At 35.6% G+C, this 18717-nt stretch overlaps 3 protein-coding genes across 3 annotated transcripts; all 3 read left to right on the top strand.

Moving 5' to 3' along the window:
* The first annotated feature begins 1996 nt into the window (after positions 1 to 1996).
* LOC132609973 (uncharacterized) lies at positions 1997 to 5256 on the top strand. The gene is made up of 6 exons (XM_060324206.1): positions 1997 to 2350; positions 2518 to 2649; positions 2695 to 2970; positions 3097 to 4274; positions 4749 to 4848; positions 4933 to 5256. The coding sequence occupies exons 1-6, from the start codon at positions 1997 to 1999 to the stop codon at positions 5254 to 5256; spliced, it is 2364 nt and encodes a 787-aa protein (XP_060180189.1).
* A 57-nt stretch (positions 5257 to 5313) lies between these two features.
* LOC132609963 (uncharacterized) lies at positions 5314 to 5694 on the top strand. The gene has a single exon (XM_060324196.1). The coding sequence runs from the start codon at positions 5314 to 5316 to the stop codon at positions 5692 to 5694; it is 381 nt and encodes a 126-aa protein (XP_060180179.1).
* Positions 5695 to 9081: 3387 nt separating this feature from the next.
* Positions 9082 to 10890, top strand: LOC132630977 (uncharacterized). The gene is made up of 3 exons (XM_060346588.1): positions 9082 to 9244; positions 9339 to 9468; positions 10495 to 10890. The coding sequence occupies exons 1-3, from the start codon at positions 9111 to 9113 to the stop codon at positions 10804 to 10806; spliced, it is 576 nt and encodes a 191-aa protein (XP_060202571.1). The 5' UTR covers positions 9082 to 9110; the 3' UTR covers positions 10807 to 10890.
* Positions 10891 to 18717: the final 7827 nt, after the last annotated feature.

Genomic DNA, 18717 nt, shown 5'->3' with positions numbered 1-18717 from the left:
CAACACTTTAAGTTAATAATAAGTGGATGAAATTACCCCTTCCATCCCACATAGCTTAGGTTTCTTCTCCAACATTACCCCTCCCATCCCACATAGCTTAGGTTTCTTCTCCAGCTTATCTTCTTCCCCAACTTCATCCTCTCTCCTCCTTCAGATTTCAAACCCAGGAGCTCCAAGTATCAACAATGGTGTATTTCAAGCAGAGGGATGAGAAGTGTTGAACAGAAACAATGTTAGTTGACTAACCAATAAACAAAACAAAGAAGGGGCAATCACCGGAAGAGGTCTCATGTGAGCGATACGAAGAGTTGTGGCAGTTTAAAAACAAGAGTCGCACTACAAGAAAATGTCAAAATTGTGACGGAATTTTTGAGACGGATGAGTCCGTCACAAATTGTCACGGAATTTTGACGGATTTGTGACAAATTAACCTCATCTAGATGAAATTTTTAAAATAATTTTTTGTTTCTATAAAAACTCTTATAGTGATGGATTTGTGACAGAATTGTAACAAATATTTAATATAATTTTTGTGACAAAAAAATTTCCATCACAAAGTTATAGAAATGAAAATATGTGACAACATGTTGTCACAAGTCCGTCACTAAATTTGTGACAGATTGTTCTTTCCGTCACAAAATGTAAAAATAGAATAAAATAATAAATCCTTAACTTTGTGATAAACTATTTTCGGTCACAATTAGTTTTTGACATCTTTTCTGATACAATTTAAGAAAAATTTGGTCAACTTTTCAACTTTCCCGCAATATTTTCGTTTTTCCCACCCCAAACCCCTTTATCGTACGTAGATAGTCTTTTATTTTTCTCCCACTTCCACAAAACTCTCCTAAAAAGGAATTTATTTTTCTCCTTCAAAACAACAATGGTGATTTTCTCTTTCAAAGCAACAATAGCGAATTTTCAACACTTCTAGACTTCACAGGTTTGTATTTTCTCTGTTTACTTCATCTATATTGAATAACTTTTGGGTCCTTTAACTCCTGCTCCAATTTGTCTCCATTTTTCTTGAATAAGTTTTCTAAAGTGAATAATTTTTGGGTTTTGTTGTTAGGTCCTCTAATCTAAGTTAAAAAAAACTCTGATTTAGGCTAAAATTGGTCTTTGGTCTTGATCAAACTATTAAATTGGGTCCTTTACTGAAGTGGGTTTGAAGTAATTTTTAAGCTTTTTGGTTCATTCTTTAGTGTTTTATTCATTTGGGTTTCTACCATTTTTGTTCTTTAGCTAATGCTTGTTGGGTTTGTGCTTAGTTTTGTTGATATTTAGTTTGTCAACATATGTTCAACTCATTTACTGCAATTATTTTGATGTTTATGTGGTGTGAGTAGAAAATGGGTTGTACTTTATTCATATTTTCTGGTGTGAATGCATTATATTGGTTTCCATTATACGCAGTCTTCTCAGTTCTCATTTTGCTTTATTGTTAAACTTCTGTTGAACTCCTTTTTTGCGTTTGTGAATGCATTATATTGGTTTCCATTATACGCAGTCTTCTCAGTTCTCATTTTTCTTTATTGTTAAACTTCTGTTGAACTCCTTTTTTGCGTTTTTTTTTAATGTCTAGAAAAGACTGGCATTTTGTGAATATTGTGGTATGGATGCACTATGCTTATTTCCATTATGTTTGGTTTTATTATTCTCTTTTTTTTGGATCAGGTTCTTCAACATTTAAGCAAAAGTCAAGCATATTCCTAGTGAAAAGATAAAAAGAAAGTACGCAATTTCAAGTATTTTTCGTATTTATATAGTGAATGGTAATCCTTATTTCAATATTGGCATTGTATTTGTGCTTTGGTTGGAACTTTTATTGCATGATAACACATATAATCGTTGAAAGTGCTTTAATTTAAATAGAAAACTTGTGACTTTTCTTATTATATTTGGATCTTGTCAAATTATTTTCCTTTTCGGTCAGAAACAACTTATCATCATTTAAGCTCTAACATGTATTTGTCTTTGTGTCAGAGAGCACAATATGAATAATTCTAATCGTGAGTGGATGTATGATAGAATATTGGAAGATGGATTTATAAATCCTAGGTTTATTGATGGGGTTGAGGACTTCGTTACATTTGCTAAAAGACATCCACAATGCATAGATGGTGGAAAGTTAAGATGTCCCTGTAATCATCGTAAGTGTCGCAATAAAAACATTTTGGATGAGTTTACAGTCATGTCACATCTTGGGACTTTCGGCATTGTACTGGGTTATTACTGTTGGTATCACCATGGAGAAAGTTATCCATATCCAAGCGTGCTTAATGATCATCTAGGAGAAGCTTTGGGTGAAACTGTGAATTCTCAGTCTAATAATGCATTTCGGTCTATGGTTTTTGATGTTGTTAGGCCTTCTTATGATGCAACTTGGAAGAAGACCCAAATCCAACAGCACAACATCTTTATGATTTGGTCAAAGCGTCCGAACAGGAAATTTGGGCGGGAAACCCACATAGACATTCACAATTATCTGTCGTTGCTCGTTTATTGAATCTAAAGGCAGAACGTCATTTTTCTGAAAGGTTGTATGATGAGTTATGTCAATTTCTATCAGAATTGATGCCAACTGACAACATAGTGACAGATAGCTTCTATAGTACCAAAAAGCTAATGCGAGGATTGGGTTTGCCGGTAGAGAAGATTGACTGTTGCAAAAATAGCTGTATGATTTATTAGCGTGAAGATAGTGAACTTGTCAATTGCAAGTTTTGTGCTCACCCTCGATTCAAGAGATCAAAACATCGACATTCCAAGCAGCAGACTAATATTCCTTATAAGCAGATGTCTTATTTTCCTTTGACTCCGCGTTTGCAAAGGTTGTATACATCTAATGCTACTGCAAAGCATATGAGATGGCATTCTGAGCATGAAAGGGATGGTGTCATGCGTCATCCCTCAGATTCTCCTGCTTGGAAGAATTTTGATCAGGCATATCCATGTTTTGCATCCGAAGTAAGAAATGTTAGATTGGGTTAGTCTACTGATGGGTTTCAACCGTTTGGTCAATCAGGCAGACCATATTCTTCTTGGCCTGTGATAGTTACGCCATATAATTTGCCACCCTGGATATGCATGAAGGATGATTACATGTTTTTATCTGTGATTATGTCTGGCCCAAAAAACCCAAAACAAAAAGTCGATGTCTTCTTGCAACCCCTCATTCATGAGTTAAAAGAATTATGGGAGGAGGGAGTCCAAACATATGATGCTTCAAGTAAGAATAATTTTCAAATGAAAGTTGCATTGATATGGACAATAAGTGATTTTCCAGCGTACTCAATGTTGCCGGGTTGGAGTACAGCAGGAAAATTAGCTTGCCCTTATTGCAAGGAAGACTCAAATGCTTTTTCACTACCCAATGGTAGAAAGGTCTCATGGTTTGACAATCATAGAAAGTTCTTACCATTGGATCATCCGTGGCGAAGGAACAAAAAATGGTTCAAGAAGGGCCAAACAGTACATAAAGTTGTATCAACTGAACAATCGGGTTTACAAATACTTAGGGAGATTGAATATTTGGGGCTCATGAAAGTCACAGAACTTGGTTTTGATGCGATAAATGCAAGAATCTCAAAGAATAGTGGGTGTGGTTGGAAGAAAAGAAGTATATTTTGGGACTTGCCTTACTGGAAGACAAATCTTATTAGGCATAACCTTGATGTGATGCACATAGAAAAGAACGTGTTCGATAACATTTTTAACACCTTGATGAATGTCAAGGGGAAAACAAAGGACAATGCAAAATCTAGCGCAGATTTGAAATTACTTTGCCATCGTCCAGAGTTACATCAGGATGAAAGTACCAAAAAGTATCCAAAAGCTTGTTATATGTTAGACGATAATGCAAAAGAAGTGCTTTGTAAGTGGTTGCAAGAGTTGAGATTTCCTGATGGTTATGTGTCTAACATGGGAAGATGTGTTGACATGAACAAGCTTAAACTATTTGGTATGAAGAGTCATGATTGTCATGTGTTTATGCAACGCCTAATACCTATTGCATTTCGAGAACTGCTTCCACAAAATGTGTGGCAACCATTGGCAGAGTTGAGTCTTTTCTTTAAAGATCTCACCTCTACTACAATAATAGAGGAACAAATGGGACAATTAGAAAGAAATATTCCTCTCATCTTGAATAAGCTTGAACGTATTTTTCCTCCTAGCTTCTGGGATTCTATGGAACATCTTCCTATCCATTTAGCTTACGAAGCACGTTTAGCTGGCCCAGTTCAATACCGATGGATGTATCCGTATGAGAGGTAAATCAAATTAATTATATATTATAAGAATGTAAATGAACCCAAATATCATATTTGACATACTTATTTAATGTATGAAGGAATCTCCGAAGGTTGAAGAATAATGTCAAAAATAAGAATAGAGTCGAAGGTTCTATGTGCAATGTATGTCTGGTTGAAGAAACATCATCGTTTTGTGCGCACTATTTTGAGTCGCACATTTCGACAAGGCTTAGGAAAGTGCCACGAAATTCAGATGATGGTGGGGTGGGAGAGGGCCATCCTAGAATGCTCTCAATTTTCAAGCATGCTGGTAAAGGTTTTGGTAAGAAGAAAAAAAGAAGGTTAGATGATAAAGAATATCATGCAGCTCGCACATATATTCCGTTGAATTGTGATGAAGTGAAACCATATATAAAGTAAGTTAATCATGATTCAAATATCAATATCATTTACATTTGATATTGTTAAATCGAATTAGCTTTCTTTCTTCAGAATTTATGAAGATAACTTGAGACAAATTCAACCATACATTCAAGATAGCGAGATTGATACTAAACTTGAAACAGGGTTTGCATCTTGGTTTGAGAGATACGTAAGTATTAATAGGTTTACATTATTCTTTTTTGTCTATAAAATATAATCTATATGCATGCTTAATTACTTATAATGTCAATAGGCACGTGATCCTTCATCCGGCATCAACAATCAAATCATGAAGGATTTTGCAGAAGGGCCATTTCATAAGGTTCAACCCTTTAATGGATATGTCATAAATAGTTACAAGTTTCACACCGAAGAATACGGTTCAAGTAGATCTACAATGAATATTGGTGTATGTATCAAGGGCTCTAGCCACAGTGCAGATGATATGGATTACTATGGTCGATTGGTAGAGATTTTGCAGTTAGAGTATCCTGCATTACCATTTAAGAGAACCTTGTTATTTAAATGTTCTTGGTTTGATCCAACACCAGAACATGGTACAAGAGTACATCCATAATATAACCTTGTTGATGTTAACAAGAGAAGGACCTTTAACAAATATGAACCATTTATTATGGCTGTGCAAGCTACCCAGGTGTATCTTGAAACATATCCTACTCTAAAGAGGACAGGGAATGAATGGTTGGCTGTTTGCAAGATAAAGGCACGCTCAGTTGTAGATGTTCCAAACATAGCTGAGCAACCTCATACATTGAGCGATCCAGCTTTGCAAGAGGATGATAGTCAAGTGCATGAAATTGATTGTAATGCAAATGAAACACTTCAAACACTGAATGATCCAAATCGTATGCTCGTTGACATGGAGGACGATGATGAGAAAGAGGAAGAGAAAGAGGACGAGGACGAGGATGAGGATGAGGATGAGGATGAAGATGAAGATGAAGAGGAGGAGGAGGAGGATGAGGAGGAAGGAGAGGAAGAAGAAAGTGAATAAAAGTGTAACACCCCGTACCTTTAACTTAAACTTTGATCATGATCCTAGACTTAGAAAATCAGATAAAGAATGTGGGAATTGAAATTTTTCCGTTCAGTTGTGATATGGTGGTTTACGCCCATGAACAGTGGTCGTATTTCAGTTTACTGGCTGTAAACCAAGTCGTGAACTGAAACCAAGAATTTCTGAACATTCTGGAATTTGACATGTTTGAGGTCATAAGGTTAAATACGGACCGTATTTCACTTTACGACCCGTATTTCAAACCGTATTTGGAATTTGGGAAAACTTCCTTGATGAAAGTTGTAGATCTTTGAAATACCTTTCCAACGGTATCTTACGGGGGTCAAACGGACATCTGTGCAAAGAGTTATAGCCATTTTACTGAAGAGACACAGTGTAGTCCGTGTGCAAAATACGACCCGTAAAGTCAGTTTACGGCCCGTAAACAGAAAATACGGCCAGCACAGTGCTGGACGTAAATTGTATTTTCCAGAACATTATATATTCATCCATATCAGTTCAAGTCATTATTTTTCATTCCCTCAAACCCTAGAACAACCTCCTACTCTCCTCCAACATCAAGAACACCAAGGTAAGTCCATTCTAATTATTCCAACTCCATTCTAACATATATCCTTGCAATCTAAACAAGAAATCATCATTCCTAATCTAGGGTTTTCAAGAAAACCCATCTCAAGATTCAAGAATCAAGATTTAGGAAATCTTCTCCAAAATTCAAGTCTTTAATTCAAGTTTTGGAGCAATTAAGGTATGTCTCTTTTGAAAATCTTATTTTGGAATGCATGACTTTTTTTCTTGAAAGTTCTTTATTGAATAGAAAGGGTGAACTTCTCATACAAAACCCTAATGTATGTCTAAGATTTTAATAATGTTCTCACCCTTATCAATGATAGATTTGACGGGTTAGAATAGAGAAAATGACATTGAAAGCTCGGTTAAAATTTTTGGATATCAAATGATTTGTGGGCTGTTTTGGTATGATTAAATGGATAGAATTAGTTGGATATTGATATAAAATAATTGTTGAGATTGTTGTTGATGTTGTTGTTCTTGAATTTGGAAGTATAAATATTATTCAAGATCCTTTAATGAATGAAAGGAAAAGCAATCTTTTCATGTTCCTTGAACTCTAATTCATGTTTAAATGGTGGTTAATGTGTGTGAGGGGACAAACCCACATTAAACCTAGATTGTAACAAACCCTATATATGTATGTGATATTATGAATGTTTTCCTCTATAAGATATGTTTAATAATGATGGTTAAGGGTTGGTAATGATATTCTCATTGAAGATTTAAGACATGGAAATCTTTCGTAAAGAAGTTATACGTTTTCAAACATTGGTCGGAATAACTTATCCTTTCAATATGGCATAATGGTCCGTAATGATAATTTGACTACAAAGATTATTTCTTTTAGACAAGGTCATGCATGTGTAGGGTCAAGCCCGCATCGAACCTTACACGAACTATACTACTTTGTGAAACTCGCTTTTCCCCATTATTGGATGATTGAACTTAATCTTCTAAAGGTTAGACCTTCAACTTGTTTTGTTGTTAAATGGGTTTCTTAAACTTGAAATTGAATAAGATATTTGAATAAGATTCTCAATCGGTTGTAACTTGAAATGCCTCTATTTGAGATGATGACTTGAGAAGTGAAATTCGGCTCTAAGCCATGATTGATAATTTGGTAATATGACATGATTTGTATTTTGTTTGTGTTTGGGCCTGTATGGGCAAGCTGTGCTAGTCCAGAGGACAATTAGCCTCCGTTGCTTCCTAGCACGGAGTATCTATTGTTGTGCTAGTCCAGAGGACGATTAGCCTCCGTTGCTTCCTAGCCCGGAGTATCTATTGCTGTGCTAGTCCAGAGGACGATTAGCCTCTGTGGTTTCCTAACCCGGAGTAACGATTGATTGATTAGTTTGCCTATGAGTGGCTTGCTTTGTATCTTGTTGCCTTTGAGTGGCCTGTGGTGATATTGAATTCGTAAGTGAAATGTTTGGCATGGTAAATGGTAAGGAGTTAAGTTAATATGTCTTTCGTTGATCGATATGTGTAATGAACTTTAATGTTATTGATGTTGTGACTGCTTTGAGACAATTTTTGAATCGGCTTCTATGCCATGGACTTTATTGTTATGTTTATGCCTAGCCATTCGGGAGGATGAGTGGTCACCGAGAATTATATGTTCCGGTGTGGTGCGCTATGCGCGATATGATTGATTCTTGGGCCTGTATTGGCATGTGTGATATTCTTATTCTCTCATGGGACGGTCGTTGACAATCTTAATTGATTAGAAAGGCATATTTGAAGTTATAAATTGACAAAAGGCTTTGTAATTGATTTTGACAATTCTTATTGAGATACATGTGCTGAATACCTGTTTTTATATCGATTAATGGCTTTGTAAACTGCTTAGCAAATGATATTAAGAATCACAAAAGGGGAATGACTGTTTTTATACTATCCATTCAGAACTGATTTCTTTATGTATTATTATATTTTATTTTTATAATACTTGTTGTCCCCGAGGCTCTCACTGAGTACAAAAGTACTCAGGCATACCATTTTTGTTTCTGATGGTATGTTAGGTAACAAAGAAGAGCAGGTTCGTGATACTTTCGACGCTTAAGAGGACTTGCTGCTGCTGGTGCTGATTTGGGTGAGCCCCCATCCTTGTTTGTGGGACACTTCCTGTTTCATTTATTATTCTAGATTTCCGGGCTGCGTCCCGAAGTTTGACGATTGTTATGTCTCTTAGAAGCTCCATAGATAGTTGTTAGAATTGTGGGTAGATTGTCAAAGTCTCGTACGACTTAATGGATGTTTGTCACGTTTATGACTATTTACTTATAAAGACTTCTGCTGATTTAATTCATGTGATCATGATGTGTTACATTTAATTTATAAATTGTTGGAGGCGAATGTTGAACCTGGCGGGTTCAAGTATTATTATTGTGTCGTTTAGGTTCTTCCGATGTTGTTCATGACGTCGGATGCCGGTCACGTCTAGGGTGGGTTTTGGGGCGTGACAAAAAGTTTGTGTGTTTTAATGAGTCTGATTTTGAATGTACCTTTTAATGAATTTCGTCAGTAAGTTAAGCTAATGTTACTATAGAAAATTCAGATTGTTTTAACTTTAAGTAATCGTACGTTATAAGCACTTTTCACTTTTTTAATTATGTCCTTATATCTTGTAATTTGTGTTGGACATCTAATATTTTGTATCTACAAAATGAACTAATATAATTTGAAAGCTAGTTGCTTTATTTTCCAAGAACTTTGTTGTTGCAGTTGTTAAACTTTATCATGTTCTGAATTATTTCATTAGTTGTTTTGTTTTTATTCAAAGTTGTGCAAGGCATAGGTAATTGACACTTAAGAATATGAGTGATTCGCCATCATCAGTTGTCGGTGTTCCTTGTACTCCTACTACTCCAAGTACTCCAGATATCTCTATTGGGTCTACTGGCGGCTCATCGACATCTAGTCGGTTGGTCATCTCCGTTGTAGGAGAAAAGTAAGAAAATCTGTTTTTGTATAAATGGTTTTAGGTTTTTAAAAATATAAATATCAAGAAATGTGTTATTTATTTGTTGTCAATTTTGTTTCAGGTTTGTTCCTAATGGTCATTCTATTTCGAAGAGCATCACAGAAACATTCAAGGAACGACAAGATGCTACTGGTTACTCATGGAAGGATGTTAGTGAATCCACTCGTAAATTCTATTCGCATGAATTTGTGGTAATTATTTCTCTACATTAAAAACTTATATAAGTATTTTTCCTTTTTTTTTATTAATTAGCCCAGTGAAATTCTGGGTTGGAGTTTGTTATAATCATAGGAGGATGTTATAGCCTTACCTCAGATTCCAAAAGAAACTGCAGATGGTATATGTGCCATCACAACAGCAACTGCAGATGGTACATGTTCAAAAGAAATTCTGTTTTTACTACCTATTTTAGCTAAAAATTAGCATGTAAATATATCGACTTCATGATGTTTGGTTAAGTATTGGGCTCGTCAAAGATGTTACCAGTACATTGTTGCGCCACGTTTTGAAATTTCCTTTCGGAAACTTGTTTTGTTTAGTTTCGTTGGTGGTTGGTTTGTGACCTTAAAGCTTGTTTTTGTAAAGTTTTCAGTGTTGAATGTTTCCCTTAGTTTTGAATTATTTTCTCAGTCTTACAACATGAGTATGCTTCTCATTTAAACTATAGCACTATTTTGAAGGAGTGTTCCTTTTTCGTGTTGAGATGAAGGGGCTGCTTAGATGTAATTTTACTAAAAAATAAAATCGGTTTGAACTAGGTCTTGATGTCTGAAAAGCAAAAAGCTACTTGTTTTTAATAAAAAAAAAAAAAAAAACTACTACTTTGATTAGAGAAAAAAGTTACTATTTTTTAGAGAAAAAATTTTACTATTTTGTATTTTGATTAGAGAAAAAAGTTACTTGTTTTTTTTTAAAAAAAAAAAAACTACTACTTTGATTAGAGAAAAAAGTTACTATTTTTTAGAGAAAAAAAGTTACTATTTTGATTAGAGAAAAAAGTTACTATTTTTTTAGAGAAAAAGGTTACTATTTTGATCAGGGAAAAAGTTACTTGTTTTGATTAAAGAGAAAATTACTAATTCGTGAAGATTAAATCTGTCGAATATGTGATTAACTTCGTCCCTCACCTAATTTTTTTTTAAGGCTTATTAGAATCTACCCTGCCTTGTTTTTCTTCAAAAAATGGTGTTTATGTCACTGATCGAATTTTTTGCCAGAAATTATATCAGTGGAACCCTTCTGAGACTACCGTAATCGAACACACCTGGGGTAAAGTGGCATCCACCTTATACTCTAAGAAATTTCACAGTTGGCGAAAATGTCCCAGGCCTACTTTTGTTCCAGAAGATGTATGGGAAAGTTGGAAGACATATTGGGCCTATGACAAGTGGCTGGAAAAATCTCGTATCGCCACTCAAAATCGACACAGTGAGACCGGTGGTCCAGGCACTGGTCCAAGCAAGCATATTGGTGGTTCTAAATCAGCAGTGGAGCATACTATAAAATTGGTATCAAATTCAACTTTTTAGTAGAGTAATTCTCTAACCTTATCTTGTACTTCAATATTAAACTCTATTTTCCAGGAAATAGACCTACGTCGTCCTGCAAATTCATGGGATGTCTTTAAGAAGCTGCACAAAAGAAAGGATGGCAGCTTTGTTGATCCCAAGTCTAAGAGAATTAATGTAAGTTTCTTTTGTAACTTAACGATCTGCAGAATGGTTATAATTTTGGGTTAATTTTTGCAATGAGTTTTTTTAGTACTTCCGTTTTGGGATTAGTTACTGGTTTACACGACCTGTTTGCAACCAATATAGCCAAATTGCCAATATTTCCCCTGAACCATCTGCACATGAAAAGAGCAGCCTTTGTGCAGATTTTCTTGTATCTTAGCAGGCTCAGCACACCAGCGACATAATGCGTTTTTGTCCATATTGTACCTTATAATCCCCTGATGCCTTTAGAAATTTTCAAACCATCTCCTATTTGCTAAAAAAACAACTAAAAATCTAAAAATTGCATCATAATTAAGTGTAAAGACCAGATTTTGATCATGAAATGACCAAAAAAATGGTTCAGTGAAGTGGTGAAATGCCAAATATCCTCTGCAAAATCTGATTTTTGCATATATGGCCTATTTTGTTGTTGTGATACCCTATGACATCTGGTGTTTTCCTTGTATTTCTTCCCAGTTACTATCTCTGCAAACCAGCAAGTTGATCCTGCACATCCTTTAGTCCAACTGCTGCACCAGTTTTTGTTGTCCTTCCCATTTGTACATAACCTTGTATATCTGCCTTAGAACCAGGGGAAAAGCCAACCTGCATTCTATCCCTGTAATACTGGTTCCATCCTTGTATCTTAATCTCCACTGTAGTTCTAAACCAAGTATTATCACTACATTCACCATAAGTTGTCCACCCTTCAAGGGAATGAGCACTAGGTGCTAATACCACCCATTGAAGCATAGTCAACCAATGGATCATGTGTGTCTTACCATGTAGCATCCTGAATTGTACCACATGATTTCCTATATGTAGGATCAAGAGGATAAAATATGTGATGATAAGGGACTTCAGCTTGGACATCAGCCTATACAACTTAAATTTTTTGTCCTGGTGCCTTGACATGTTCCTTTATGTACTAAACCATCATAAAGTCATGTTATTTTCTTTTGCCTCATCAGCTAAAAGTTTATCATTGTGTTTTTCAAGTCCTACCTTAGTTCTTGTGGAAGATAAATTACTGGGAAAGTGATACGTGATTGTTCTAGGAGAGTAGGAGTTGTCAAGTTCATGTGCAGTTTGTGTATCTATTACTTTCTTATCTACTTGTATATTTTGTGAAAGATTTGGGCATAATCTCCTTGATGTATCAAGGCATAATTTAGGTAAAAAACAGATATTCTAATATATTCAAAGTACTAAAAAGTTTATATTATGAATTCAACTCTACATTATCAGCACAATTATTTGGTGTTAAGCAAAGTATAAACTTTACATAACTTACATTACAATTATATCCAAACGGGTCCCTAAATTAGATGGCTGGATGAAAATTTTAACTCTAAGCAAGTAATAATTAGTTTGACTCTAAAACAAGAAGTGTGGTTTTTTTTTCAATTTATTCATTACCAAGAAGCGTGATAAGAGTATATCCCAACTCCAAAAATATTGTTGTTCTCTTATTCTCTCCACAAATATACTCTCGTATCTGCCTTTATGGATGGCTCATGGCTGTTAGTACTTTCACATTAGATGCCTGGAAAAAATGCTCAGTATCTAACAAAGATTCTTATCCTTAAAGACTTGGAAGAAAAAAAATAAAGGAAAAAAGATTTGTCACATCTCAAGCTCCCATGGATTGCATAAATAGATTTGGTAGAAGTTCACTCTTGAATTGCAATAATTGACTGAATTTTGATACAGCACTAATGTAGCTCTGAAATTTGCACTGCTCTTGGCAAATGATAAGTAGACTGGCCAGTTGCTAATGTGTTATAAGACCTTATAGTTTTGGCTGAAATAGAGGAGAACACTTTAGTGTCTGTTCCAGACAAAAGGCATTCTGATCTGGAAAAAGCACACAGCTCTGAGGACACATGCCTATGTCTCTTTAAATCTGGACCTATAGTCTTCAAATTAGGAAGATTGTCACAAACTTGAAGGTTTAGATTCTTGATTCCACCACGAGTGTTGTTACTTTGGCTTACTCTCAAAAGTAACAGCTCCCTCATTCCACATTTGATAACCTAAGAAGACTTGTATTTGAGAAAAAGAGTGAATAGGGAATAGGTAATAGGTAATTGGAGATGTGAAGTGCAGATTATATAAGAGTTAAGATGAGTCAGTTTTAGTGGTTTAAGAATTTCAAGGTGTGCATTTTCTAGCTGCATCAATGGATGCTTGGTTTCAATGGTTTGCATTTCCAGTCATGGGATTAAACTAGGTATATTGTTGTAACGACCCATTTGGTCGTTTAGCACTTTTGGTCTCATTTTCGCTAAAATACACCTTCGTACTTTTAAAAGGTATTTTTGACTTGCGGAGTGGGTGGCACGGCGATTTAATTGATGGGTAATTCTTGAAATATATTTATTTAATGTGTGTGAATAGCTACTTATAGGAATATGAGTTGCACACATATAAGGCATAATTTAGTAAATAGATTATTTGACGGAGTATGTAAATTTTTAAAGTACTCAAAGTGGCCAAGTGAATAAGTGAAGTGGATCAATATTGTAATAAGCTATTGGGCTAGGCCCACCTTATATTTCTTTCGTGCAAGTGGCTTAGGGGTTATATTTAGTCCTCAAATTAGTATGGGATCTGAAAAAGAAAAAGAAAAAGTGTAGGGCAGTTACATTTCATGTGGTACATAAAAAGTTAGGGAGTTATCATAAGACATCAGATACTAGTTTAACCTCCATTGCAGAGAGTTTGGTGTGAGGTTTTAACATTTACATTAACACTACAAACTGTGGGCAATATTGACAGGGAACGTCGTGGCCGAAAGTTAGTGCAGGTAGGTTTCATTTATATTTGGTTCTTGTTGTAGTTTAATTGATTTAGTCATATACATAATTATTATGAAATAATGGGTAACAATGATTAAATAATGATGAGGAGGTTAATCAAAAGATGATTGAGGAGGGAATAAAATTAGGATTCTAGACATTGTGGGTTCAATTCACTTGTTGTGAATATGGAGAATTCTAGCACCTGTTCGTAGCTTTTCTTGGCAAATTGGGTAACTCCCTTTGGTTGTCCTTTTATAAGACGTATAATGATTTATATAGTATTAAGCCTTGGTAGAATTTCAATATTTCCATTGATGACATAAAATAAGTGTTCTAATTTGCCATTTTGATTGGGTAATGATTATGAATAATTGTGGGTAATAATGAAGATATGCTTCTAAGCTACTGCTTTTCTAATTCTAACGAGTTCATATGTAATGCTTATTCCAAATTACTGGTTCGTCAATTTCTTAATGTTTCAAAATTTCTCTTATGACTTAGATGTTTTGACTATAGTTTTGATATATTGGGTATATGAAGTCAAATATTAGATGTACTAAATTAAATGTACACCTCCAAATTCATGGCAATTAAGATTTTGGGATAATTGAAGGTTTTGAGCCCTAGTCTTAAGAGATGAGAATTAATGATTTGCGAGTCCATTTATGGATGAAAATGACTAATTTTATGGATCTATGACCCTTAGATTATGGGTGATATGATTTTCTAATAAAATTCCAATTTTGCCCTTGTGGGCCCATGGTCACTTTTTAAGTTCGTTTTTGGGTTTCTAATATAAGTATGACAATATGGGTGTCCTTAGATTCGTATTCTAATGTAAATCACATATTTGATAGACTTTGATCGTTCAGAGGCTCTCCGCAAAGGGAAGGCATTGGTTTGATCATTCGAGGCACCCGCTCGGCCTTCGAGGTAGGTTACGGTCTACTTTAGTTAGACTTTGATTAGAGAATCGTTTGTAGTTGTAGAAAGTGACGGGGATAGCATATAGGCCTTCGGGCATGAATTGGAGGTGGATTCCAATTAGGTTGGCTTTGTCAGCTGTTATGTGGGCTTGTCGCCATATGTGTTATTTTTTGTGATTATCACCTGTTTGTATCTCTGTCACATACTAGCTCACTCATCATATGGAAAGGAATGGTAACATTAATATGACTTGTATTTGTTGATTGTATATTGGTGATATTGTTGAGACTGATATCATACATGACATGCCTTCCATATTATTCTTGTGATGATGGTGAGCTAAGTGATTGAGAGACTCCAAGGTTTTTGCCGGAGATTGAGAGTGACAGAGAGACTCTGAGGTCTTTGCTGGAGATCGAGAGTGATTGAAAACCTTCGAGGTTTCTGCCGGAGAGCACAAGTGGTACATGGACTTCGCGGATCCCCCATGGGTCATGGCTTTGAGGCACTGCCCTTAGCATGTGTGTACGATAGTGGAGTGAGAGAGGACACTGTTGCATTGCACTGCATTGCATTCATCCACTCATATATTTGAATGGTCATTTGGTGAACTATATCTATCTTGGTTGATTTTATGATTTCTTTACACTTTACTTGTACATGATATGTGACCATACCTGTTGGCTTTATGTGCTACTTGTTAGTTTCCACTTTTTCATGCGTTATCTAATCATTGTCGGCCTATGATGCTTACCGGTACTAGTGTTGTACTGATACTACTCTTGCTGCACTTTTTGTTGAGTGCAGAGTACGATCCAGGATCCAGTTCTATACCCCATGGCTGATATGCGAGGGTGACATCTTTCAGTCATTCAGGGTGAGCTACTTGGTCATCCGTGGCCCCTGAAGGACCTCCTTTATTTATTTCTGCTTTTATATTCAGCAGACAATATGCAACCATCGGGTATTTTCAGACTGGTATTCCGGACTATGTTTAGCGCTCTTGTACCTTTTGACCAGATTTTAGGGGGATGTCGTGACATTCTAGTGATGATAAGTATTGAAGACTTGATAGCTTCTTCTTCTTTAATTTCCCGCTTATTTAACTTGATATTAGGAATGTGGTTCGCCTACTCGGGGGGATAGTGTAGGTGCCACCACGACTCGTGAATTGGGTCGTGACAATTGTTGTTGTTGGTGGTGGTTCGGTATTCGGTTTATCAATTGTATGTACCGAATCTTTTAGGAAATACACTGAGTATGTTGTTGGCGTTGTAATTGTATATGCAGACCATACCAAAGTTAGTTTGGTACAGTTCGGTATTTCTTATTCGGTCCGGTACGGTTCGATATTTCTTATTCGGTCTGGTAAGGTTTCGGTTGGTAGAATTCAAGACTCAACATCAATTAAAAAGGAACTTCAAAAATTAAAGATAATCAATCTGTTTTTGCTCGGTTTCTGGTCGTAGTTAGGAATTCCCTGAACAAATCTGTTTGTTCAAATGATCAAAGAAATCGAGGAATGCTATACTAAATCTCAAATTAAAATGTTAATTATTACTTCGAGTAATGATTTGGATCCAATTTGGAAAAAGGAAAAACTTTGAGGAGATTGAAATCATACACTTAAGTGATACATGTTGAAGTAGCATACTCAAATAGCAACTTCAGTCCTGGTCGAACCAAAATCATGTGATGAGAGGAATGAAATTCATTTTTTCTTGAAAGTGTAGCTTGAGTAAATCATGAGAAGCAGCTGAATTTAGAAGAAGAAAAAATTAGGACATTTTATATCTGATAAGATTATCATAACATTTTTGAAAGACTAGGACACTTAAATAGAGACTTAAGAAAGGTTGGACCACATCATTTCCAGAAGAACCAATGGTATAAGCAAAGTTTTAGAATTCCACCACTTGTGCTGTATGTAAATTTCCTTGCATAAATACCTGCAAAAAAAGAAAATAGAGTTAGAATAAAATACCGCCAAGTTCTCCTCCCATAGGACTGGAACATGATAGTAGAAACACTTCCTCCTTTCCACACTAGCAATCAACTCCAACCATATTTTCTCCTTTAGTTGAGTAACACCACTAACCATCAGGACCCTAGTTTGCTATAGTTCATTAATGCTGCATATGTGCAGAACTTGTGCCCCATTCTAGCCTTCAGCCCCATGTGTACCAATCACACACTGCTCCACCCAAACTTCAGTTGCTACAGAGTTTTGCCAAGTTACTGCATGAGAAATTGCAGAAAATTAGGCAATTCTGCAAATTCAAAGCTGTAATGTGCCATGCTGACATTCATGTTATGCCTTATATTCTTGTCCAAACAAGATCTCCTGTAGGCATGGTTTGTATCAGCAACAGCATCTCTCCTTGTTTAAATGCCCACATTATCTGCAAACTAGCACACACCCGCAATGATTTTTGTACCATAGCTGATTCTCATAGTATTCAATTTTTAAAATTTTCATATCTGCTCCTATGCATGTAGGCTCAATGAACCGATAGCATAAATCTTCCATATGAATGGACTCCATGATGCAAGTCTTCTTCTCCTCCATGTGAAATGTTATTTCAAAATATTCCTGATGTAGTTATTTTTCTTGTAATATGTACTTATTTGTGGAAATCTTGGTGTTTGGTAGCTAATTATTTGGGTATTTTCAGGATGAAATGGAGGCTAGGGTGGCTGCTGCTATAAGCTCATCAGATGATTCACAAGAAGTTCAAGAACTCGATGTAAATCGTATATACTTGGATGTTGTGAGTGGAGAGAAAAAACGACGTGTGTATGGATTGGGCTCTCAAGCCTTGACTATGTATAAAGATTATAATTCTGCCACTTCATGCAATATAGTGACTGATCGTGCTGCTGATCAAGAGCGCATCAAATTACTTAAGGAAGAGATGTTACGAATGAAAGAAAATCAAGAGAGGATTCTTTAGGAGCGTGTAGAGGCGGAAGTGCAACAACGCGTAGAGAAGGAGGTCTCGGATCGATTAAGTCTATGGAGGATCGATGGTCTCACATGATGAGCTTGATGGGGTTATCTTCTCGCTCATCTGATAGTCCTACTCTCCCTAACAGGGACTCACCAAATTCTTAAGTGTTTAACATTTTAGACTTTGGTTAGTTGGATATTCTAAGTGTTGTTTTCAACATTGTCAGACTTTTGTTAGTTGGATGCTTTGTAAGTTTAAAATTTTTGTAGACTTTTGCTTATTGAAGTTGTGTATTTGCGTGTTTTAACTGTAAGTTTTTGTATTATAAATTTAATATTATGTTTGTCATATTTTGCTGGTTAGTTATATTTTACGCATTTAGCTAATTTACTATATATATTGAATAATATTGTCAAATTCAAAAGTATTGTTTAATTATTATTTAGTTTGTCATAATCTATACTAAATATGTCACAATAAAGTTGCATGGCAAACAATTTGTGACCAAAGATTCTGTCACAATTTATTTGTATCGAAATATTCAGTTACAATTGTTGTGCTAGATATAGATTGTCACGGAAATTATTCTGTCATTGTTTTGTGACGGAGAAAGCCGTCAAAAATTGATCTCAATTTTGTGATGGAATTTAAGCCAAATACAAGGCTCTATATTGTAACAGACTGGGTTGTGACAATTCCGTGACAAATATTTGTGACGGAATTCAAATTCGTCACAAAGACTTTATGACCAAGGGTTCTGGGACGTCTGTAATTCCGTCACAAATCCGTCACAATCGATGATTTGTGACGGATTTGTCTGTCACAATTTTGACATTTTCTTGTAGTGTCGATAGTTTAAGCAGCAGCAGTGTGCCGCGGTCGTCGCAACATCAGGTGAGGGAGAGTGTGATGACCCGCCATGTCATCATGCCACCTAGGCGCCACATGGAACTATTTTTGCCATGTAGGAAGCTTATGTGGATGCTTACATGGAAAAGAGGCTAGCTTATGTGAGAAGATTCTAGAGAAATATGAAAATTTCT

Source organism: Lycium barbarum, chromosome 1 (assembly GCF_019175385.1).
Source record: "Lycium barbarum isolate Lr01 chromosome 1, ASM1917538v2, whole genome shotgun sequence".
In the NCBI taxonomy this organism is placed as follows: domain Eukaryota; kingdom Viridiplantae; phylum Streptophyta; class Magnoliopsida; order Solanales; family Solanaceae; genus Lycium; species Lycium barbarum.
This window is presented reverse-complemented; position numbering and strand designations above follow the sequence as displayed.